The 26,472-nt window shown below is 38.5% G+C and overlaps 1 protein-coding gene across 2 annotated transcripts in view; it reads left to right on the top strand.

Annotated features, from left to right (window-relative positions):
• SETD3 (SET domain containing 3, actin N3(tau)-histidine methyltransferase) overlaps nt 1-26,472 on the top strand; it is a 57,629-nt gene that overhangs the window by 1,923 nt on the left and 29,234 nt on the right. For both annotated transcript variants that reach the window (XM_084521483.1, XM_084521484.1), the window contains 5 exons: nt 16,422-16,531; nt 18,135-18,227; nt 21,692-21,840; nt 22,839-22,911; nt 23,434-23,690. In XM_084521483.1, the coding sequence (XP_084377609.1) occupies nt 16,429-16,531; nt 18,135-18,227; nt 21,692-21,840; nt 22,839-22,911; nt 23,434-23,690 (675 nt within the window). In that variant the 5' untranslated portion in view covers nt 16,422-16,428. The remainder of the gene's footprint in view (nt 1-16,421; nt 16,532-18,134; nt 18,228-21,691; nt 21,841-22,838; nt 22,912-23,433; nt 23,691-26,472) is intronic.

Genomic DNA, 26,472 nt, shown 5'->3' with positions numbered 1-26,472 from the left:
TTTGGAATTAGCAAGTTAATAAGCTATAGTAGTTATGAAATACATGCTTAGATTTGGGATCTTGCCTTGGATTTAGCCACTCTTTTGTCCTTTAGCATTTTGTGTTACTTTTGAATTAAATATAAACTTCTGGTAACAAATTATTAATTTGAGGCAGCCTTGAATTTAATGTCTGACTAGCAACTGAAGTGAAACAAAACTCAATCTGACAGTACTGTGTTGTTCGTAGATCTAGGAGTATCTTTAGTTTCCCAGGTCAGAGTATTGTCACAGCGGTGTTATCTTTGATTCCAATTACACGACTAGATGCGTTAGGAATTTGTTTCCCAATAATTAGATGGATTTGTTGGAGTCAGTGTTCTTTGTAAGCGGATCAAATAAAGATTTAGCTAATTCTAGTAACTTCTTTTGCTATTACTCTGCAGAGTGGCTGCTTCCCTGTATCACATTAGTATTTGCATACCGTCATTCTTTTCTCAACCTGAAACCAAGAAGGGATTAATGAAGTCTGTTCTCTGCAGAGTAGATGCATGCAGTGTATACAACAGTGGTTCAATCTTCCCCCTTCTCTAGATACCGTAGACTTGTGCTAACGTTGGCAAATCTGTGATTGTGCAGTTTTTCATAACAAACAAGGGATTATGACTTCAATTTTAGCCATCCTTTGCCAGCTGACTTATTAGAAACTCTTCAGCTTCCTAGGCCTGGTTTCAGATATTTAATAATAATAATTTAACCAAGAATACCAGGTGTAAAATGGGAGAAAGGACCTCAAATCTAAACAAAGTATACCAGTTGTTGATGTTACCTTCAAGGTGCCCCACTAGTGTTGTATGGTTTTAGTCTGATGTATTTGGAGCCCTACTTTGAAGATGTTTGTGTTTTAGTAATTAAAAGACAAGTTCAGTGCCCAAGAGTGTTTTACCATTGCTTTACATTCTTGTACTTGCCCTTCGTCTGCCATAACCTTCTCTGCTCCCTTTTTCTGTTTTTAGCTGCTCTGCCCTACATTGGCTCATGCCTGCATCTCTTCCACCAAATGACTATTCCAGTTGTTCCATCTCTCCCTGTCCTTTACCCCTTACTGTTCAGCAATTCTTCTAATCTCTCTTCCGTTCTATACTTTTTGAAGTAGAGGAGAACTAGCACTGAGGGCTTCCATTTAATTCTGAGATCTGCTACCAGGCCAGAGCAGCAGGCCTGTGAGCTGCAGGGAGAATTCCACCTGCCTTTGCAGCCCTGGGCTGAAGTGTGCTGAGATGTGAGTGACTTGGCTTCAGGTCAGCTTTATCTCCAGTGAGTATAAGCAAACAGGTGCTTGTGAGCTCTGAAGCAGGCTGCATCCAGGTAGTACAACATAAGCAAAAGGAATATTTCTGAGACTGCAACTGCTGATGTCCCGTTAAGAATCAATATGGAATGTAACTTAGATCGTTTTTATTTTTCAGAAAGATTCTTGAGCTTGATGTTAAAGGCTGTTAAATGTTAGGGGATGACAGATGAGTATCTACTTGCTGTCTTATTTTATTCTGCATGCTACCGATTTCTCTGAAGGAGGTGGCTCAGCTGTCATGGAAGTAATTGAACGGCAGTGCTTGAGCCACCAGACTTCTCAGGCAGTGTGTTAACGTAGGCCAAAATTGTCTTTGTAGCTGAGCATGGACTGTGAATTGTATTGGCTCTGATAAGCTGCTTTGTGGTCATTTCTGCTAAGAGTGTCAGCTACCTGCACCAAACGGGGGTGTGTTTCTCTGGGTCTCCTGTGCCAGCAGGTGGCTTCTAGTCTTTTGTGTTGATTGATTTTTAGATTTTCTTGTGTATTTTTATATCTGTTTGGATCTCATAGACAATGATGGAGTTATGTAACTTAATAAAACTGAGTCACTTCCAAATGCTGCCTATATCTCTAAAATAGGGAATCTTCTGTCTTTAATGTTTTACAGTACTACTGACCAAAGTTTTGGTGTGCTATTATTTTAATGGAGTGGGAAAAGGATGTAATATGTTGCTTTGTTTCATTTGAACCTGTATTAACTGCCCAGTGTCTCCTGTGTGCCGGCTTTTACTCCAGCTGACTGTACAATGATAAATTAAGGGGATATGAGTTACCTCAGGGGGAGGCAGTGGCAACCAAGAGTGAGGTGCAGGCTGTTTCCTGCCCCTGCCAGGCTTTTTTGGGGAGTGGATTAATTCTCTTTGGGACCACTCTTAAAGATATTTGCTTATCTTTAAATAAAGATAAAGCTTAGATGTAGCTACGTAACTTCAAGTACTGAGAGAAGAAGCTTCCAGATTTAAAAATATTCTAAAAGTATTTCTAAAGAGGGCTTCTGAAAGACCTAGTTTTGGGACCTGCCTGTAAGGTGATTCAAATTTGGTGTTTTAGTGCCTGCAGTTATTCTGTGTATGTGCATGTGAACTCTGCCCCGTTGCCCAGGTCAGCAGGGAGGATGGTAAACAGTATTTGTCCCCGTACTGATGCCAGGGGTACACCACTAGTGACGGGCCTTCTGCTGGACTTTGTGCTGCATGGAATACCTAAGCCCTTCCGTCCTTCATCACCACATCCCCAGCCCCGCTCAGCAGCAGGCTTACACCTTGCCTAGTCTTCTCTTCCTTTTGCTGCTGCTGCACCTGCAGAAGCCCTTCTTGTACTACAAGTTCCTCGCCAGATTCAACTCCAGGTGGGCTTTGGCTTCCCTAACCTTGTCCCTGCATACTCGAACAGCATTTTGCTTCCTGCTGTTTCTATCTTGTCAGGAGCACCTGGTTTGTTTATGCAGGTCTCCTGCCACCTTTGCTACATTTGCGTATCCTGCCTGTAGAGATGGACCATTCCTGGGCACAGAGGAGGTGATCCTACAAAGTCTTACCTGTTTACTGTTATTAAAAATAGAGCAGTAACAGTATAGCTTTGTATCCTTCTGTTCTCGAGCTATTTCTCTTGGAAGAGGTGCAAGTAGTAAGCTGATAGAGCCTATTTCATGAAACCAAGAACAGGTGCCTGAGTTAGCAAACAGTTACCTCTTTGCATCAAATCTCTGACTCCAGGAAGCTAAGAAAGGTTTGTTGGAGAATTTGATGCTACATGTTTCTGAAGTGCAACAGACTGTAACTTACCATTTTGGAAACTATTGTTGCGAAGTAAGAGTTCTGTTTAGGCATATGGGTGGCTCTGATACTTTTTAAATCTGTACAGACAGCATTTCAGTGCTTGCATCAAAATGGTTCTGGTTTACTGCATTGATAGTCACCACACCTTTTTCTGTTTTTAAAATTGCTTTTCTATCTGGGATAAAATGAATTGTCACCAATATATTCTTCTATTGACTATTGACAGAATGAAATAGAGATTGTTATCAATGTTTACAAATCTGGCCTTCTTAATTCTTTAAAACCGGTGATAAAATGCTCACATCTAGTTTTTGCTAGTGTCCTGCACCACCTATTTACAGGTTAACTTACTCAGTCCTGCCATTCAACCTTTGATATCAAAGTAATTCTTTAATACATCTGCATAGATTTTCTTGTTGAACATATTAGGAAATAGCTGTTGTTGTGTATTTAAAAGTCTGTGGCCTATTTGTCCTGTTCAGTTTTTAGTTCTCATATATGACACTGAATTTTCAAAATTAGCTCTCAGCCTTCTGTGTCAGTACTCCATAGCCTTGCGCAAGCTGTGTCATCGGGCTGGGCTGTGAGCTTCCAGGTGGCATGGCTAGAGCTACTAGGATCAGGAACTTGATGAGACTGATACATTTCAACTGTCCTTGTGATATTCCATCACTGCCATCTCTAAACCAGCAGCATTTTTATAACTCCTGCTGCTCACCATGAAGGATAATACTGTCTGGGTTTTGATATTTGTGGTATTAATGTTTGGAGGCTGTCATACATGTATTTATGATCTTGCAGCTGGATAATCTTTCTGTGGAAGCTGCCTTCTCCAAATAGTGTGTCTCAGAAGGAAGCTCAGCTATGTATGGATGAATTCCATTCTTCAAGGACCTATGCTTGCTGGAGTATTATTTTTAGACTTGCGGAAAGTAGCTTGGGTTGGCTGGTGAAGAATGGAGAATGGCTGTCTGCTTTGGATGACCAGCAGAAACATTTAATCTTCCACTTTGCTATGCACAGTTGCATCGACAGCATATTAATATATTAACTCTCCTTGAAATAGAGAAGGATCCATTCCCTCTGGAGCTTGCTGCACCTGATTCTGTCAGTCAGGAGCAAATGGAACTGGTGTTGCCAGACTGATTGGAGAGGTTTTGTATGCTGACTCAGTGAAGAAGCTGATACAATCCCTGTAAGGTTTAGCTGCAGAAAATGACCGTTGGGTTGTCATGTGGTAGTCAGATCCAGATTGGTATCTGCTCTCTGCTCCTTTTTCTAAAAGTCAGTGTTCAAACAGTAACTTCTCACTTTGTGCCCAGATGATGCTTGGGAATAACAGTGAGGTTTGTAAAATTGCAAGCTTTCTGTATCTAACTGCTCTATTGAAAAGTAAAAAATCAGTCCTGCTTTCAAGACAATGATGGATAATGTTGCAATTCTCTTTTGTCATTGTAGGATTCCTGGCTTGTACAACCTGTTTCTCTGGCTTATTAGATCTTTGATTCAGTGTCTCAACAGAAGAAATTGCCCAACTCTACTTTGAGTGTGGGCATTTGGAAGGCTGAACTGAAACAATAGCCTAATGTGATAATTGCTTGCTTTATTTTGCAGTGTTTTTATAATTGGTCTCTGGAAGTGGGTTGGAGGCAGGAATGTGAGGTTTTTTATAATGATATAAGTAGCCAAAGACTTACTCTGCAAACTCTAGTAACTAAACTGCTGTCATAGTCTAAAAGACAGTGAGTGTATGCCTACTTGAGGGTGGGAGGTTACTGTAGTGGTGCAACTTCAGTTTGTTCCACTGGAACTTTCTCTTCCAGAAAGTTCGGAAATGTCAGATCAGATAAATAACACAAACATGACTTGAACACTTTTGCACACTTCTGCTCTGACAATGTGTGACACCTTATCCGAGAGCACAGGGCACGAGCAGTCTAGCTTTGGAAAGTACTGCTGCTCTCAGAATGCATTTTTCTCTGGTGGATAGAGAAAACAGTATTTCCTAGAGCAAGCTGTCGGGAGTGGCTCCTGTATGAACATAGTGTTGGCACCAGTTCTGCCCTTTGTGCTGTTAGAGGAAGAATTCCTTGGTCACTTCCAGAGTGGATGTCATTTCTGTCTAGTGTCTTGCCAGACTAGTAGGTAAGTGCTGCTGGTGGAAGCAGCGAACCCTCTGGTACAAGAACTGGGAAGCTGAACATTAGCACTAGTGCCCCTCTCATCAGGAGTCATGCTGCTGCTTTTTTTCCTCTTGTTCTTCATCTTACACTAGAGAAGGAATACATTTTCATTCTAGGTTGACGGAGCTAAACTTCATCTTGCAAGTGTTTCAGATGTGGCTTGCTGGGTAATGCAATTCCAGTTCCAGGTCCTTTCCTGGATGCACAGAAATGTTCCTGGTATGTGAGATCAGGCTCTAGCTATGGCAGCAGGACTGGAAGCTCGTTCCTGAGCTGTGGCTCCTTGCTGTGACCCATGCAGGTCTGAGATGAGATTAAAAGGTGCTGAAGCTCCAGAGGCCTGCAGTGGTTGTAGGTCCAGAACACAGGCATCTGTAGGTAGGATACCTATATGCTCTGTGCAGGAATGAGAAACTCCCAGGAAAACAGGAACGTGGCTAGTGGGAAGTAACACTGAAGAGTCAATTTGCAGGGGTTGACAGTAAGAGATGCCCAGGCTCCCTAGAGATTTGCAGGGGGACTACAGTTGGTTGCAGTTCCTTATCTGAACACTTTGGGATGTTGCATGTAGGGTCTAATCAGCCCTGTTCTGGGTTTTTTTTATGGATGCCCTGAGAGGGAGGGGAGGGTCAGTGACATGGCTGATAGTTTGTGTGAATGTAAGACAAGGTAGGGGAACAGATTTCTAGCAGGCAGGTTACATTAGTATGCTGTACTGATACAGTTCTCCTGTGGAGAGGCGGTGCTCAAGCTTTCTCCTTTAATACAGAGAAGAGAGCTTTCTTCAGAAAGTGATGTGTGGCCTTCAAGGGAGCAATGTGTTTACTCTGTGTGCCAAAATAAATGTTTAAACTATTTTTGCATTGGTCTGTGTTGTCACTTATATTTTTGTGTGTCTTTACAAAAACCCAAACAACGACAACAAAAGCCATGCTATCAAGCAATTGGTACTACAACTATCCTTGTTTTGAATTGGGAGGATTAACATTTCTGAGCAGCTGGCAGCTGTTTACAGCACCTTGTTTGATAAAGTAATAAGTACAGTGACCACATCTGAAAGCTCAGGAGTGAGGCCAAGTACACTTAATGCTGGTGCATCTTTCTTATGCCTGATAGCCCAGTAAATGCCTGTGTTGAAAGCTTTATTTCAAACCACTGTGGTGTTGCTAGGTTGAATTGACTTGGAGACTTTAAGGGTTCAAGTTGCCAACTATGAATGCCAGAAGATAAAAAGAGGCTTAGATGAACCTGCTCCTTCACTTTTAAGGTCTAGGATAACTTCCAGTATTTAAGCTGAAATTTCTAGTCTCGTCTTTTAGATTAGTCATGATTTTCCACACTAAATGGGTAGTAGACTTAAGGCAAGTGGGTTTGGAAGGCTTTCCAACTGCTATTAAACCATAAACTGCATCACTTACCAGGCATTTGTAGCAAAAGCTTCTCTTTGAAGTCCATATGTACATATTTGTAAAGTGCATGGCACTGAAGTGCTGTGGAAGTTCCTTTCTTAACTCTCACAACAGCGTTCCTTAGGGAATTAGAATGCTAAATGCTTGGTCTGCCATGGGTGTTCCCAAGGACACAAATTATCATATCTTCAAGTGTAGTTGCAACTTGGCTTGAGGGTTGCCAAATCTTCAGTGAAGGTTTTCCAGTTGAAGTAAAAAAATCATTAGCCTGTGCTACCAGGCAAGCCTGTAATTATTTCAGGGGGGAAGTGTTTCCTTTGGGCTATTCAGTGCTCTGGAAGTGCTGTGTTTGTCACCTGCATTGCAATAAAAAAACGTTGATTTTTTGTGACTGGCTGATGCCATTTCCTGCCAGCAGCAGGAGAGCAGCCAGATGTACTCTGGGTGTGAAGAAGTGCAGCAGGCCTTTGTGGAGGTGGAGCACTGTTCCAAATGCTTTTCCTCTACTATAACTCCATCCTCTTCCAAAATGGCCTCTGGTGTTTTTCAGAATCATACAAGGTGTGTGAGATCACCTAACAGCAAGCACTGTGCCTGGCATTGATATTCCCCCATGTCCTAGAGAGGGTAAGAAATGGCACGAAAATACCTGCTGGATTTTCCATACCATGAACTTGTTCACTCAAGCTTGCGCTGTAGCTCCTGGCTGAAGCCTGGAAGTCCTGTGCATTGGGTATGCATTGAATATACACTTCCCTGTCCATTTGGATGTGTTTTGGGTTTTTTATGGTCTGATAGCAACCCTAAGCACTGCCAGCAGTTCTGTCTTTGAGCACACCTTTCATGAGTTAATCTGCTTTGGAGAGAAGCTTGATGAGACAGGTGTGCCTCGCTGTTACCCAGAGGAAAATACAGCAGTTATTTTGAAACTGCCTAGATTGTGTTCTTTAAGGAAAGGGTATTCCAGGAAACGGCATAAAACAATCCGAATTCAGATGCTAATAACTTCATGCACACAGGGGAGTGTCAACTCAGTGTCCAAATAGAGGTCCTTAAACACTGTCATTCTGGCAGTGGTGCTGAAACATTCAGCTGATTGAAGATGTTACAGGACGTGGATGTATGTATAATGAAACTCATTCTGAAGACAGGAATTGCATGTGCTGCAGTGTAATGTAAGACAGGTCTGAAAGCTTGTACTAACTTGTTTTACGCTGTGGTTATCACCTTTCCTTCCTACTTTCCGTTAGAGAGATTTGCAAGCTCTTTTATCACAGTGTAAGATTTTAAGGAACACGTGTGAGTAGGAAGCACGCATCCTTTGTGAATGAAAGGGAGATGGTATCTTTGTACTGTTACATCTGTATCGCCTTCCTGCTTGGGTGAGAAACTTCAGTGCCTGGATTAGTTCCATTAGAAGGGCCCAGAGCTGTGGTGAGTGCTTCAGAGCATCTGCTGCCTCTGCTCCCACTGGGGATGTGGTCGTCTCTGATGGTCCAGCCTAAATGTCTGACAGGAGCAGCCTAGCATGCAATAGTAAGTTGTACTGGAGTTGCACTATGCATAGAAAGCAGAGGGTAGACAAAGGTGTTAAAACAAAAAATAAACTGATATTTCTATGCTGCATAGAAATAATCAAGGGCCCTATTGCTGCTAAGTTGCTTGAGGGCATTCCACTTAGGAGGAATTATTGTTGCAATTAAATGGCAGTCCTTGGCATTAAGCATCTTCAGCTTTAAATCTCTTCCTTGGAGACAGTCCAGTTAATTGGAATATATGTTGTTGCTTAGTTTTCTATTATTCATATGTCATTAACTATAAAGCAATTAAAGGACTTAAAAAAAAAAAAAAAATAAAAAAATCTATACAGTCATACCCAAGAACTTTTTTTACTGTTCAGCCAGACTCAGTTTCTTCTTCTATAGCTCCTATGTGAAACAGACAGTAATGTATAGTGACATATATCCAGTAAATATCCAGTCTTCCCTGTGTATCCTAAAAAATTTGTGGATAATATCAAAAATGTTTGTTTTCTATGCACAATTTCTATAAAGGAAGTAACATGTGGAGGAATGGGTTAAGTTCTTGTTAGGTGAAATTCTGTTATTTCAAAGAGGTGTTGTCTCTTGGTCATTAGGATCATTCTGAGTGACCAAAAAGCAGTTGCATTGAGACATGACCCATGTGAAATATAAATTTGGGCTCCAAAAGCAATTGCTATTAAAATGTATGTTTAGATACCATTGTTGTATACTCTTCAGTTGCATCCAAAGCTCTGTCAAAATTTCAAAACTTATCAGCTGTCTCAACCAGGGGCAGAACTGGTTTTAATTGTTTGCTTTGTGGCAAGGAAACGAGCGATACAGGCTGATACAGAATGTTTGATTGCACCTCTATTGCCATGGTGTTTTTAACTTCATGCCTTCATGGTAATCAGCAACAACTGCTTTTTTTTTTTTTTTTTTTGCTACTGTCACTTAATCCAATGGTGAGTAAAATACAAAAAAAAAAAAGTGATAAAAGACCAAGGTTGTTTGACCAAGCCATCAGTGATATTAAGGTTTACAGAAAGTAGTTTTAGTGACTATCCTGTATTTACCCAGTGGAGTAAGCGCACTTACTGGTTGAGCTGTCTGATATGACACACACTAAAGTGGCTTCTTGAGCATTGTTGTGCTGCAATGGGAAGTAGAACAGGTTGTTAAACCATCACAGGAGCTGTGTTGGCAATTTATGGAATTTCTGGATTTATGGGACTTTAGAAAAATCTGTTTAAACACAGTCAAAAGTAGCACGTGTCTTAGCATACCTCCATTTTAAATTAAACAGGGTAGTGTGTTATTTCCTGATAAACATGTACAGGCTAGTACCTTTACCTAATAAAATCAGTGTACCTTAATGACTCTGGCATATCTATGACAATAGAGATTTGGGGCAATAGTAACATTCTTGGTTTTGGTTTTGCTGTACGTTTTGGAGAATTTTCTTCTGTGAACATTAGCTGTTGTCAAGAGCTACCCTCCTAATCTCATTCTCTTTGTGGATCAATCCTTTATAAAGTTTATAAGGGGTTGCTTTTGGGATTGCATAGCGATAGCAAAAAGATCCTCGAGCACAGAGCATGTGAGAGGGTTTTCATAAATGATCAAGAAGTATTGTACATCAGGGTTTTTGAAATATAAGTCAGCCATGTGACTGTCTTATGCCTTAGAAAACAGCCCAGCTGTAAAATGAAGTAAAACCAGTATCAAACAGTATCTTGCATGAAAAACAGATGCTCTGCATGAACTGGATTTTTTTCTGAATAAGTACAAAAGCAACAGTGTTCTCTCATAATATTTTTTTTTTTTATGTACTCAGTTGATGTTAACTGTTCTTAAAATAGTGACAAATTCATTTGCTGTAACTGTACTTAAACTCATCCTCTAGGAAGAGAAATAACACCTTAATTTGAAAGCATTAAGGATAGAGGCATATCTTTCAAATGATTTGTTTGCCACTAAGTTCTTTTCATTAGTGGAAACTTGAGATAAATTTTCAGTGTTGGTCTGATATTTCTTCTTTTCTGTTTTGGTTTTGCTTGTTAAGTGTTTTTGCTCGTTTTCCTATTTTATTTTTATTTGGTTATGTTCGGTCCCAATACAAATGGGTCATGGCTAAATCAGGTCTTCAAAGGAAGATAAAACTGAAATTCTGTATGAAATAGGAGAAGCTGGCTTGGGTAATTTCACAACCTCACGGAGAAGGGAAGCTTGCTAAATTGCAGCTTAGACCACAAGAAGCTGGGTGAACGCACTGGAGAAAAATCCCTCTTTGTTGTGCTTTCCTTGGAGCTCCATAAGTACGTGCTCTTGGTGGCTGTTGTGGTTGTTCTTCCTGGGGTAAAAGACAGGGTCACTCTGGCCTGGCAGAAAAAGTAAAAATGACAAAGATAAGGATGAAAATAAGAGTGTAAAAAGAGGCAGAGCAACTTCTGTTTTTACTGTTCCTCCAGGGGATGGTGGATGCTGTTCAACGCTGTTCTTGATAGAGGCAGGAAGGTGGTAGATGTGGCAACTGGTGTTTCATCAAGCCGTTGCCTCTATCTGGTAGATAGCTTGCTAGAAGAGAAGACTGAGGAAGAAGCCCTCTGATTTTATGGAGTGTTGAATCTGGGAATCTGGGGACCAGGCACTAGAAGAGGAGGGAGGAATGACGAGCAGAATCTCGTGGAACTGGAAGAAAACTGCTCTGTGGTGTAACCACTACGTGTGTGTGCCAGGGTCTGCCTCTTACTGCAGAACATACATGTTTAGAGCTGTGCTCTGCTGCTGGAGACAGCATGCTTGATGTGATCAGATGAAAAATCTAAGCATGGCAATCCCCCTATTTTATATAGGGAGAGCTTACAGTGTCTTGACCTGCAGGAAGGAATCACATTTGAGGCTATGTGACAATACAGCATAAAGATTTATTAGGACTGATTAGAAGCAACACAGTCCACACTGAGTCCTTCTGGGACAGGAGAAGAACCCCAGGGCACTCTGTATTTGGGCTGTGCCTTGGATTGACTCAGAGTACAGTATCTAGCCATGAGTGCATCAAAGCTCTTGTAATGAAATATTGCAGGCCATGGCCAAGGGAATTCTTGGGAAGCATAAATTTATACTGTATTCTAAGCGGAATGCAATCTTAAGTGGCATTTCTACCATCAATCTTTTTAGTGTTTTTTTGTAAGCTATTTTTGTTAGTGTTGTCATCAGCACTATGGTAATATTTCAGATTCCCTTTTAAAAATGGGAGGGGATAAGGCTGCCTTGCTATTAGCACTTTCTAATCACAGGAGGTCTTGCTTCCTGAAGAGCTTACAACTTAAATGAGAGGACAGAAGCATGTTGGAGGAAGTGTATACAGAGTGAATGGTACTGTATTTCACAGAGCTTTCGAGGCAGCTTTATAGAGGAAATGGAAGAAAAAAGAAAGGGCAGTGGTGGGAGGGAAGTAATAGCAAGAAGAGAAGTGATGGAGTACAGCAAAGATGAGAGATTGAGAGCTGGGAGAAAAGGGACTGAAACTGTAACAGTCATTTATTTAGTGGGAACAACATCTAGATTAATACCTTGGGAGCGATGAGAGTGTTAATGTGGTTTCCAAGTGACATGATGTAGGTGGTTTTCACAAGCAAACGTAGTGTTCATTGTAAGTGTATAAACTGAATTTTTCTTAAAGATCACAGACATATCTTCCTCCACCCACACTGTTCTTACACTTCTTGATTTTGTGCTTTCTATTCGCTCTGAAATGTGTTTATCTCTTTACCAGCAGTCAGAGATTCACGTTCAGAAAAGAACTTCAGCAGTGGAAGCAAAAGACCAAATTGCCATTAAATCTGGTCAAATTAAATGTAAAATTGTGTTCTCCTCCATACACGTTGGAGACCTCATACCAATTGCCTATAAGCTTGTCCCTTAAGCCCCTGGCTGCTCAGCATATGTTGATACAAGATGATGATACGCTTCCTTAACTGAAGTAGAGGGGAATATGACTTAGTCTAGGCAATCAAATTAGGAGAAAAACAAACCCTGCAAGCCTGGCTTGTGTACATCCTACTCATCTGTCCTCCCGCTCAGTGCAGCCAAGGAACATATCCCACAGCCACCTACCATCCTCACCTCTCAGTGCTCTTTGCATAGCTTGAGAATTCCTTCATCTTCTCCTTGTCTGCCCTTGTCGCCCCGTGTCTGTCCTTCTAATATTGATTCCGGATTTGCCCCCCTCACCTTCTGTGCTGGTGTATGCCATGAAGATGCGTGGGGTGGGGACTGTTATATAATGAGGACATCATGTAATTAGCTCGAAGAAGGGTCTGAATCAAAGCAGAAACAATGTTATGGTACTGCCTTAGAAATATACTGGGTCCTGGAAGCAAAGTTAAACTTGAATGGGCACCTCTTGCTGTGGGACTCCCAGACTTGGTGGTTATTTGTAAAAGCTCAGTGATTATTATTATTATTATTATTTTTTTTTTTTTTTTTGAATAACTGGTTTGCTATCTTGTAAACTGAAAAGTGATAGCTGAAGCAAACAAGGCTTACAGGATTACATCAGTTCTGTCTGCTGGTCAGCTCTTTCCTCTTGGGAACCCATCAGCTTGTTGGGCATCTTCAGTCAAGTTTTGGAGTGGGAGAACTCAGCCATGAGCTGGTCAGCTTGCTAAAGGAAAGGCTGTGTTGAGAACAGGTTGTCTGCTTGGCCTGTTTACTAGGCAGTCAACATACATGCTGATGTATTTGCCTAGCATGTTTAGGTATATCCTGACCTGGAAAAGGTGATGTTGCCTTGCTAGAAAAGGAGGAGACTGAAAGCAGAGTGTCCATGAAGAGGCGGGGGAGGTAACTGAAAGCATCGCGGGGGGGCTGGGAAAGGCGGTATCTGAAAGCAGGAAGAATTCCACAGTTCTTGAAAACTGACACAGGTACATACTAAAAATTAATAGTGTTTGCCTAGCACACTGATGGTGCTCACTGTTGTTATATGGGTTGCAAGATTGTGTTTTTACCTGGTGATTGAAAGGGGAGTATTTGTATAGCTCATTATGATGGCCTTTTAGTGTATCAGTATTAACTGTGGCTTTATTTACATAGGTGTTGCAATGAACAGCTTGGTCATATGAATGTGAAAAGTTGGGAATTTGTCAATGGTTAGCATAGAATACTTTTAGTATTATTATTTTTTTCTGGGAAAATTTCTTATTTTTTTTACTGTCTGGGAAGATACATATTTTTATCATCCATGCTTGGCATTGCTTCCATATGGAAATGTGATCCTGTGATCAGGTCAAATTCTCAAATATCAGAAGTATTGGCTTTCTTAATGAGAACGTTAAGCAGTACTTCTTAAATTATTTTTTTGTCTTTTAATTTAAAAAGCAAGCAAACTTTTGGTATTTTCATACAGACCTCTCGTGGTTACCTTCTAAAGCTGTTAGGTGCACATTCTCACTCTAAAGCTGTAAGTCAAGGGGAGAATATTTTACAGCTCATTAAAATATTATTTGTGTGATATGCGGAAACAAAAGTTCAGACTCTGACACAACACAACTGCTCTTTGACAGCAGTATTTGAAGGGGGAGATGGATCATTTTTGACAGCAGTATTAAAAGGGGTAGAAAGATCATTTACACCCTTCACTGCCAGTGTTTTGGCATGATCCTTCTTGCCAAGCCAGCTGATGCACTATATTTGGAAATGTGGCTGTGCTGTGTATTACCAAGCTTATTCATCATTGCTGTCAGCTTACTCTCCCTTTGCAGAATGCTTTCAGGAATTTTAAGCAGTGTTCATTTGAAAGGAAACATGGCATAGCACTTAAAAATGTTAACCAGAAGACAACCAGAAAAGCAAACTTGAAAAAAAGAAACAAAAGCAAAACAAAAAACATGCCTCACTGAAATGTAATATCACTGCTGCTTCAGATATTTATGAAGTTTCAGCTCCTCTCGGTCCTGAAGGTTTTTGTTTTTCTCTGCCTGTTATGCAGCTATATTTTAGATAGCTGCTTCTGTTGTCATGCACATACTGGCAAACAGCCTGGCTTTTCATTGCTGTGTTGAGAAACAGGCTTATATTTCATTTTTCTGAAACATGGCTTTAATCATTAGCAAAAAGGTACTTCATTTTTGAAACTTTATTTCAAATTGAAAAATACACTTTTCTTAAGTTACAATTTTTTTTTTAGAAATCCAGGGATTTTTATGGAATTGCAATTGAAAATCTGTTTCATGAACTGTGTGATACAAATATAATTTTAAATACAAAAGGTAATTTCACAAAGAAATTACACTATTTTCTCCATATTGCACCATATATTATCAGGATAACTCATAATTTGTTGGTTAGAAAATGGCAGGGAATATTGCTTAACTAAACTTTTTTTGACACATAAAATTGGATTATGTTCTAGATTTTAAGAATATTTGTTAAAATTTTCATATGTTTATATATATTACATTAAAATTACTATGTTATGTGACTTGTGCTAAGCAGCTCCCCTGGGTTGGTATTTGGAATATATTTTCTGGACAAATACACACATACCAGGAATTCCTTTCAGATGATGGCCTTTAGCAAACACCACATTTGTCAGATGCATTGGATTGTAAGTGGTTGTATTTGTCTCATGTAGCTGAGTGAGGAACGGAGATAAGTTATTTAGGAAGTGGAGTTCTATTTTCTGATCGGGGAATTGGATAAAAAGCGCAGTCTTAATCAAGGTAGATAATTACTTTAAAGGAAATAGTTTCAAAACAAGATATCTGAAGATGTCAGTCTGCTGTTTTTGCTTTTTTTGTGTGTGTGAGATAAATCTGCTGATTTAATCATGCATGCAGGATACAGAATTTGTTGTCTCTAGAAATTCTGATGACTAAGAAGCAGTAGCTGACACGAAATGCATCTATGGAGATGCTTGCAGTGTTTTTGATGTACTAGTGACAATGCTTTTCTGCTTACAGTGCCATCAACCTAGTAAGTAGTGTTTGCTGACCTTATTTCCTATGGTATATTTCCTATGGTGTGCTATCTGAGCTGTAGAAACTGAGACAGATCTTGCATTAGCCTCAAGTTTCTTAGTTTGTAATATACAAGAGTGTATTTCAGCTAGAGGTTGCTTTTTGGTCTCTGAGACAATTCACCTGTGATAGTAATGCAGATACTTACCGTTGTTCAAATTTATCTGTTCATTGTATTTTGGAAGCCAAAGTTCACATTCTCTAAAGTCAGCTTTATCTTTAGATTCCTGGCAATGCTTTCACTGCAAAAATAGGTTCTAATTTCATGCTGGAAATCTTCAAAATATAGTGCTGACCGTGTACTGTATACGTACAGCTTCATATATTGGTGTATCATTGTTCTAATTCCATGGTGGCATTTCTCATGTTTTCATGTATAAAACTTGTTTTATGTTTTTATTCTGATGACATCTACTGATAAGCATTTGTATACCAAGTAGATCTTTCCCTAAATAGAACTTCTGAGAATGTTTGCAGTATTCTGGTAGTTGTATACACAGGGCATTTTCTTAGGCTGCTTTCCATCAAATTATTGGCCAATAAACAATTTCTTCTTATAGTTGAGAAACCAGAATGCTTCAAAATCACTTTAGTTGATCAACTTATTTATCTTAGCATTTATGAGACCTTCACTGGTATAAACTGTGTCATAATTTATAACTTGTAACATGGAATACACTGTTACACAATATGTTCATGTGGATATCCTAATGAGTGTCACCTCCTGCATTCTTATGAGATGAAAATTAATCAAATCTTGTATCAGATAAACGGCTTGTGGCAGAGCAGTGCCTTTCTAGAGGACAATGTTCGTATAAAAAAACGCTGAGGGATGTGACTGGTCAGGAAGTGATTGCAGAGAATCTGAGATCTTTCCTGGCCAGTCTGCACATGAGGTCTTCTCATGATAGAAGCTGCGCTAGAAAAGTATATTATGCAACTCAAGTGGAACTGATAAAATGAAACAGCACGTGTGGGTTTGAGCCTCTGATACCTACTAGAGAGCTAAAAAGCCTTTTTGTGCCTCAGGACTCAGTCTCCATGTCCTAAGGGACAGTCTGTCTCACTCTTGTTTTGTGTCAAGAGGAAATAATTTGGTTTGTTTGTCGTCTTGTCAATTTGTCATTGCTGTAATTGGTAACAAGTCTGCTTGTTAATCTGTTTTAGTTGGAAGATGGGGAAGAAGAGCAGAGTAAAAACTCAGAAGTCAGGTACAGGAGCCACAGCGACAGTCTCTCCAAAGGAAATGTTGAATCTAATTAGTGAGCTATTGCAAAGTAAGTTTCATTTTATGCCTCTTTGGGAGAAGGGATCATGTGCTGAGCACTCAAAAATGTTTTCTCTTTTTAGTGAAACCAGTGAATTCAATTCACTTCCTGTAAGTGGCCAAGCTGGCTATTTCAGCCTGCTTAAGATAGTATATTTTGTATCTCATAGCATGTATCTCTTAGTAGATACAGTTACAAGTCTATTATCTGTACGTGTTGGCCACAGTGTATTTTGATAGCTTCTGGCTTTATGGCACAACTCAAGCATAAATACTGGGTGAGATTTGATTTTAAAAAAAGCTAGTGTAGATTACTTGACATTGCAGCTTTGTCAGAAGTGTTTTTCTTGTAAACCTCAAGAATTACACCATTTCTGTTGAACATTTGAACAGCACTTTGAACCAATATCAGAGTAGAGAAATTAATTGTGGAAAGCAGCAGTGCTACTCAATTCAACTGCACTGTTATTTTTGTCTTAACTAAAAATGTTTATTTTTATTCTTTGGAAGCTTTCTGTAGTGCTCCGTTCTAGTGTGTAGTCCAAAGGTTGTTTCACTTGTTGAGGTTCTTGGAATTTGTCTTATTTCTACTAAGCATAAAAAGCAGAGCATAAATTCATATGATTATGTTAAACGACTGTTCACACTTGCTACTGTCACTGGTAACTGTCCTGAGCTACACTGTGGTTGAAACACAGGACCAAATTTTTGGACACATTTAAATGTTGCCTTAGAAAAATTCAGGATTTTTCTTCAGCATTGCTCACAAAAGAGGAGACAAGGAGTTGGCAGAGCAATTTTGTGCTTGTGCTACAGTTGGCCTGTGCTTTGCTACCAAAAATAAAATATAGATCTAATTTTCTAAGCAAAGACAAGTATCAGCTGTTCTTTTTGTCAAGCTTCCATGTTTCGTTCAGTGGAAAGATTTTCAAATCAGTTGAACAAGGTAATCTTCAGCTGCCCACTTGGATTTATGCAGCTCAGATCCACATGCTGGCATTTAGAACATTGTCAGGGAGAGACTGTGGATTTAATCTAAAGCTAAATCTTGGCTAAGTGTCCCTTTGCTTGTCCTTCCTGTACGCATGCGTGTTTGAACGCTGTATTAATTAGGTAGGTCAAATGTACATACTAGAAAATTTCTCATTTACTGAAGGTAAGCACAGTGCTGTTACTTGATTTCTTTACAGTAAAAATAACAGCAAGCAGGCCAATGTAAATGGTGTTTTGTGGGGGTTATTGGAAACAGAATATTTTGTCTGTTTGCTTTATCTGTGAGTACTGAAAGCTTTGGTTCTTTGTATTTTTTTCTTCCTAGCTTTTTAAACATTTGATATTTCTTATCTGAAAGAATAGAAGAATAGATGAAAGTAAAATAACTTCAGGAACGTTATACTGTGAAAACTTCAAAAGTCTCTAGTAATTACTTGCCAAAAAACAGGATGCTTATAACAGTGGACGTGATAGTGTTTACTATGTAAACATGTTCAAAGGACTAGTACTAAGGTTCACTTAAAGTTACTGTGCAACCATGACCTTTTCTCTGATGTTAAAAAATATGTATATACATATATTATTAAAGAGAATATTTACATTTGGCTTTTTTTCCCCAGAATGCAGCAGTCCTACCCCTGGTCCTGGTAAAGAATGGGAAGAATATGTGCAGATTCGTTCCCTTGTTGAGAAAATTCGCAAAAAGCAGAAAGGTAAATGTGAAAGACTGTAAGATAATAGCCCACCTGAACTACTCTTAATTTGACAAAGTCTTGCTTCTGTTGACAGCTAAAGGAGATACTTTGTTACTGTATGAATATTATGCAATCCTGTTATATTAGGATAAAAAACACTAGTTCTCCTGACATGCAGTTACTTTTTACACATTAAACTTTCTTAAAAGTTCTTGTGAACATAACCAATGGCATTAACAATTTTAGTGTTTTCATTTATGAAAGAATATGACAGATAAATGATTCTGTGATAATTTTGTCCTGTATTTAGAAAAGACAGTTTGAGATTGTGGTGAGATGACAATCTGAAGGTCTGGAAATAAAATCCTTTGAGAATAATAGGCCTTTTCGATTTCTGATTCCATATTCTGCTTTTCTGTTCCTATAAATCTGAACATTTCAAACTGAATTTAGTAAGTATTTTAGTCTGAACAACTACTGTACATGGAAACAGTTTTTGCATTCAAAATAGTGACATTAAATTATGACAAAATAAAATGTACAAAGTAAATTCATCAATTAACGTCTACCTGCTGTATATCAAGCACATAAATAAACTAAATAAATGCTTCTGGTATCATAGTTTATATGGAGTTTATTGTTGATTTTCGTAAGTTTAATATGTGCTTATTTTTCAGATGAGATCAATTTTCTTTCACTATGTTTTGCAACAACTCACTGATCAGTTGTTGGTACTGTTTTCATATTAGTTTTGTTTTTATTTGGAGGTATGTTCTAAAAATATTTTCCATGTAACATTTAGTAAAACCAACCTCTTGAAAGTTATTTTTCTGCCAATAAAACAACTTTTTAATCTGGGAATGAATAGACACGAACTGGAAATACTTGAAAAGATCTTACAACAGTTCTTTCTACTCTAATATTTATACAGTGAAGGCAAAAAGAGCCAGCCTGTATTTAAAATGGAGCTTGTGTTTTGTATTCTTGCTTGAAGAAGACTGTACTTAGAAGCCTGAAATGTCCTTTTGACACCTGTTTTTAATATCTGTTGATGAATGCATAAAAATCTCACTTCATAAAAACTTTAAATCTCTGGATGTTAGTTACTACCAGAAGGCATCGAAAAATAAATGGTACTGTTTGAGTGACTGCATCCTGTAGCTGTGTAGAGGTGAACTTGGTTTATTATTTTGCTGTCCCACAACTTCCATAAACTTTTGGTATGTGTCCTGGTTTCTATGATGTAATACAAGTGTTACAGTAAAGGATATCCCAACTTAACAAGAAGAGAGTTATCATTGAGGCTGGGCTCTTCACCGTATCTCCAGCACCAGAAAGATAGAACCATCTATGGAAAAATACCTGCTGGCAGAAGTAGAATTTGTAGAACAGTATTATGCTAATAGGACACTTTTGTCTTGAAAGATGCAAAACCTACCAACCACAACACCGTATGACACACAAATGCCTTTTAATGTGCATTTTTGCATACACAGTGAGTACGAATAGCATGGTGTCTTTCAAAACTATTTTTGAGTGGAACATAATTAAAACTACATGGTTTTCTTGATTAATATCAGCTTTAAACACTTAGGAAAAGAGATGTAAACTGTGGTTGGGACCTTTAAGATGTACAAATGAATGTATTGCCTAAAGTATCATACTTTATGATTTCCTCAAATAGGACACTGGGTTGCAGAGTGGACTAAAATGATCTTGATTATAGAAAACTGAACTTGAAAATGGAGTATTTATGCTTTCTAAATTCTTTTGCTTGTTTGATTCATTACCAAAATTTTCAATAAAGCTGACTATTCAGTAATTTTCATTAGTACAGCTATATTTTGTTTGGTATGGAAATAAATTGTTCCACAACAGTGACTAACTTATGCAACTAATCTTACTAGATATGCCTTACTAGCTTTAGGTCTAGATATATTTTACAGAAAATAATTCCATGAAATGAATATGAAATAAAGGAGAAATGGCAGCTTTGTTTAAATGGAAACAAAAACAAATTACGGCACAACACATTCTCATTGCATTGAAAAGACTTCATCAATATATACCTTTTATACTGCATTATCAAAAAAAAAAAAATATAGCTGATATGATAGTTGTGATGTCATGTTAACTGCAAATTTGATTGGTTTGGGGTTTTGAAATGCATGATTTTGAGGAAAATAGTCTCAGATACACTACTGCTACTTTGCCTAAAACTCTCCTCAAGACCATAAAATCACAGAATGGCTTGTGTTGGAAGGAACCTTACAGATCACCCAACCCCACTGTTGTAGGCAGGGATGCCACCCATTAGATTGTGTTGGCCTTGAACGTCTCCAATGATGGGGCATCCACAGCTTCTCAGGGCAACCTGTTCCAGCACCTCACCACCTTCCACAGTAAAGAATTTATTCCTGATGTCTAATCTAAATCTATCTTCTTTTAGTTTATGACCATTCCCCCTTGTCCTACCATTATCTACCCCAGCAAAGAGTTCTTTATTGTTTCTGTAGGACCTCTTTAAGTATTGAAAGGCTGCTGTAAGTTCTCCCAGAGCCTTCTCTTCCTCATGTTGAGCCTTTTGTCCACCAGAACCCCCAAGTCTCTCTTGACAGGGCTGCTGTCATGCTTCTCGCTTCTGCCATGCCTAACCAAAAGATAATATTTACTTCATAATATATACTTCACATGTAAGCCATTTCCTGATTGCATATTGTCACTCATAAAATGGCCTGAACACCAGGGGTGTTTGGACACTTTTAATGTGATCTGACGCTGGAGTTTGGATTGAAGAGAACTTAGAGGCAAAGAGGTATAGAAGGATGACTGAGTATAGCTGGGAACCATAATGCATAAGTTCAAATCCGATGAAGGTTAAAGAGAAAGCTGAGGAAGTGAGTAAGACTTGTGATTTCACTGTAGGACCGCGTGCCTGTTGGAGAATCAGTGTCAAGAATTTGGAAGAGCTCTGTGATATCAGGAGGATGATCAGTTCTTAGTTATTTTAGCATATCCATATGCTATGTGAAAAAGCTAAGTGCCTTGTGCGTGAGAGGAGCTTGATATCTGCTTATCATTTTCAGGGCTTAGTTAGTGAAATTTCAACATGCTCCTAAATGGGTTCTTGTATCTGTATTAGCACGTTGTGGTGATTGCATTTATTATTAATATTTAGCTGAGAAATATTTTCATTATTTTCTTATTTAAAAGAGAAAGAGGAGGGGTGTTTCATATTTCATCATAGTTCTATTTAGATGGTTGTGTTTTTAAGGTAAGCCAATTTTGCAGAGTATCTAATTTGATGAAGACTGGGTATAACACTTGTCTACTATCAAGTAATGCTTAACAAAGACCAGTTCTCACTCAGCTTCTTCAAAGGATAACTGTTATAGGATAACACATACCTGTTTACATGTGCTTATATATTTTTTTAATCTTTCTTCTCTTATTCCTGTGTCTTTAATACATTCTGTATACAGGTTTGTCTATTGTCTTTGATGGAAAAAGAGATGACTATTTCCCTGAATTGATAAAATGGGCAACTGAAAATGGAGCATCCACGGAGGGTTTTGAAATAGCTAACTTTGAGGAGGAGGGGTTTGGTTTGAAAGCAACAAGAGAGATAAAGGTAAGCATGTGAACATTTGACTAGATTAGAAAATGCTTGGAATGTAGTTGCAGAGCTATGAAATGTTCTTCTTCCCTTCCCCCTTTGTTGATGAAACTAAACCACTCCAAAGTCTGTACTTGAGAAATAAAATTGAGTATTATTCTCACCAAATAATACTATGAATTTATTGATCTCTTTCTCTCCTTGTTTTCCCATAATGTTTACCTAATCACCAGAGTACTCTTACCCCGCTGATGTAGCCCTCTCACATTGATTTTTATAGCTGTCCTCTTCCACGTCCCAGTGCCTTCTAAAGCACTGGTCTTTTTGCTTCCTAGAGGTATTGTGGTACTTATTTTCTAGTGAATTTGGAGGAAAAGAAAAACAAAATAAAGCCTTGGTACTGAGTATCTTACATTCTTTAGGTGAAGAATATAGATGTACACAGTTTGCCAACAGGTAAGCATGTAAAGCTGTTCTTTGCAGCTGTTTCTTATCTGTAAAAAGGAGATGGAAAGAGGCAATTAGCTACTGTAGAAAAATGTTAAAAATTGAGCATGTTGTATTCGTTCTAGGGCTTTAGTAGCATGTAGTTAATAGCGCTAGCAGTGCCAGTTAATGAGAATCAAAATCCTGAACAGTTCTTCTAAAATCATAAGGGGCAATATGAAAATAGTTGTACTGGGAGAAAATATTTGATCAATAATTAATAGCAGTATAATAGATGTTGTAGATCTGAGGTTGTGTGGGCCATCTACATGTTGGCAATCCCAAAGTGAAACACTGTTTTGTAATACAAATATCTTTGTTTTAAGCTTTTTATAATGCAGATCTAGACACTTTGGTTACCACAATATATTTAACTTGCAGTGAAAGAGAAGGAAGAATTTTGATTCAAAATAATTTTTGATTTAAAAAGGAAAAACCCTGGAATTTAATGTTAATGTATGCTTAAGATGGTTGGCACATCAGATACATGCTGACTGACCCTCTATACTTTTTTTTTCTTTCTGTAGGCTGAAGAGTTGTTTCTGTGGGTTCCTAGAAGACTCTTGATGACAGTCGAGTCAGCTAAAAATTCAGTATTAGGTAAGAGCTTAAGGAAGTCCTTAACAAGAAGCTATGTATGGGATCATTCAGTGCTAGTTGTCTCTTTATTTGATCAGCTGTACCACAGTACTTGCTTATCATCCTCACCATCAGGTTTGGAATACCTAGAAGCTTAAAGCATCAGTGGAAATAATTTAATTTTCCTCTTTTCCTGGCTGAGCACACTAGATATCTTCCAGATACATGTGTTATTTTGAACACATAGCTCGTATAATGTACTATGCTGTTTATAATACTGGGAGGTGAGATGTTCTGAGACACAGAGTATTGCTCTAGTTTCTTCATGTCTTCCATCGTATAATTTATGAGGCATTTACTCTATCAAATAACATGCAGCATAATACAATGTGGGTGGCCAAATATTTTAGAAACCTGAAAACCTTTTTTTCTTATTTGAAAATTCTTACATGTTACATGTCACAATGTTCATCTAAACTGAATCTAGGGTGATACTTTCCACGGGCTGTTAATTTAGCACCTCACCTTTCTGGGTTAATTCAGGTTCCCTGTATTCTCAAGATCGAATTCTTCAAGCTATGGGCAATATAACATTGGCATTCCACTTACTTTGTGAGCGAGCCAACCCCAACTCTTTCTGGCTGCCCTACATCCAGACTCTCCCCAATGAATATGATACTCCACTCTATTTTGAAGAAGATGAAGTACAGTATCTTCAGTCAACTCAGGCCATACATGATGTTTTTAGTCAATATAAAAATACAGCTCGACAGTATGCCTATTTCTACAAAGTTATTCAGGTAAGGATCTTAAATGTAGCGTATGGTTTATGTTGTTCTCGTGATGATTATTGAGGAGGGTATGAAAACAGTGATGCTAAATAATAGAGAAACTGTATTGCTCTTTAAAGGTTTGAATCATTAAAGCAATTTCCTGCTGCTTTTTTGAACTGCTGTTAAAATTTCACAGTTCAGTAAGCTTATGAATATATAAGAAAGTACTTAGCTGGTTGAGAGAAGTGATTACTGTCCTTTGTTTGGCATTGGTGAGGCTTTACCTGGAATACTGTATATTTTTGGGCCAACTAGTACAAGAGATGGTGACAAAGTGGAGCAAGTGCAGAGGAGGGCTACTAAGATGTCACTTAAGCCCTTTATCTGTTAAGGAAGACAGTGAGGGTGCTGGGGAAAGGGTGAAAAAGGGTGGTTCAATTATTGTTTTCAGTTTTTCCTACTGGTAGCCAGACTCCAGAAGTTTGCCTGTGGGGAAATTGGGATAGATGACCTCCAGAGATCTTGTACAACTTATGTTTCTTTGATTTCTTGGGGGAAAAAATAGTTTTCAGTAAACAAAGCAAAATTATAATTGTTAATTGATGTAGAAAAGAACACTGCATATGTTGTGTTTTCAACGACTGTGGCTTAACTGTTGCTTTCTCTTCTATTTAATACAATGATTTTGATTGCTTTTAAATACATAAACTCGTGTGATTACAATTTGAGTGTGGGGAGTCTTGAGACATGCGAACGTCTCATCATTCTCTGAAGTAATTATTTAAATCGAGTTTCTAAGAGAGAACTGTTACTCTGACTTACATATAGACATAATTGATGTAGGTTATGTAAATGGTGATGTGTTGTTGTCAAGGCTGTGCTCAATGCCCAACCCTCCAAAGCTTTTTGTGGCACAATTTATGTGAAAAATATGTAACTATGTGCTGAACCTCCACAAGCAGGTGGTCTAGATACAACTATTTTGGTCATAGGAGAGGTCAGAAGGCATAGAGCAATTCTTTTCTCCCTTAAAGTTTTGGAGCTATGATAATATTATTGTTAACTTCTTAAAGTCAACAAAAGTTATATTATTCCAACTTAATGTTTCAAACACAGTCTCAAGTTACCAAGTATTGTGAGGGCATGAGGAATGGAGGAACACCTTTCACAACCTAAAGTCATTGATATAGTGGGTAAACACCAAGTAAGATTCTTTGCTTCAAGGCAAGGAGTATGGTAGGAACAGTGGCTTTATACCAGGAAGGAAAAATAGTTCTTCCAAGTTTCACAGGAAAGGGTAACTTAGACAACTCTCCGCTTTTGCTGTGTGCCACACTTGATCTTCCAGTTCTTCACTTTTTTCTCAAATTATATTGTCTGAGAAAAGAGAACTACTAAACTTTCTTGTATCTTTTTATATTTCTTTACCCCTGAATAGCTGTACTATTTTTAAAGCATTGTTAACATAATATTGTGTAACATTATCTAAATCTTCTAACTGCTATTCATGCCCTAGTAAAACTTATTCAGATAAGTACACTATTACTATGACTAGTTCCATCAATTTCATGACACTAGTAGCAGGATTAGTCAGTGTGAGAGGTTGTGCAGTTACAACGTTAATTAAGAAAAGCTGAAATACAGTTTTGCAGAGAAATGAGATCTGGAATGGTACGCTGGATTTTGACTGTCCAGTATTTCAGAACCTCTTCCCAATGATCGATGAATACATTTAAACTGATACTGAGGTGGTGCAAGCAGAACAGAAGAATGTTTACAGAATGCAGTAGTGTAACATCAGTTGAAGCATGTGATGTCTATTAAGTGAAAAGCAGCTTAAATGTTTGACAAAACATTTTGTGTCCATGAAAGCTTTGTCACAGAAAATCTGTTTAAGGACAGCAAATACATGCTATTTCTCTTATTGTGTCTTAAAGCTAATCAAAAATAATTTGTATAAAACATAAGCTAATGTCATCAAAGTAATGTCTCACTAAATAATTCATATTCAGCATCAAAAGCCATGCTGTAGAATGTTTGAGTAAGAAAAGAAAAGTAATTAGAAAAAAGATTTGAGCAAAGAAAATAATGTACATGAGATGACTTTGGAGTAGACCATCTTTAGAGCTCTGATGATGGCGATTTGTTGAACATGATAATGAGTGTGGAGTATTAAAAGCTTGTTTTGTTTTATATTAGCAACTGCATGGAAACTAGTATGGTGTGCCTCCTGGAAGACAATTTGTCAGCTGTGTGCCTTGGCAGCCAAGAAGGCAAAATCTATTGTGGGGTGCATTGAACAGCATAACCAGCTGGTCAGAAGAGGTGATTCTCCCACTGTATTTAGTGTTGGTTCAGCCTCACTTGGAATATTGCAATCAGTTCTGGGCTCCACAACTACAGAAGGATTTTAAGATACTTGAATGAGTCCAGAGGAGGGCAGCAGAGCTGGTTAAAGAGCTGGTTACATCCTATGAAGAGTGACTGAGGACACTGAATTTGTTAAACTTGGAGAAAGGGAGGCTGAGGATTGACCTTGTTGCTCTCTACAACTTCCTGAGGTGGGGAAACTGAGAGGGAGCTGCTCATCATTTCTCCCTGATATCTAGAGCCAGGACACAAGGGAGTAGTTCAAAGCTATGCTGGGAAGGTTCAGGCTAGACATTAGGTAAAGCTTCTTTGCCAAGTGGCTAGTTGGGCACTAAAACTGGCTTCCTGGAGAGGTGGTGGATGCCCTGTGCCTGTCTGCGTTTAAGGCATTTGGATAACGGTTTTCATGTTATATTTAAGCTTTGGGTCAGCCCCAAAG

Source organism: Aythya ferina, assembly GCF_964211825.1.
Source record: "Aythya ferina genome assembly, chromosome: 5".
In the NCBI taxonomy this organism is placed as follows: Eukaryota; Metazoa; Chordata; class Aves; order Anseriformes; family Anatidae; genus Aythya; species Aythya ferina.
Note: the sequence above shows the minus strand (reverse complement) of the source record. Positions and strands in the feature narration are given on the sequence as shown.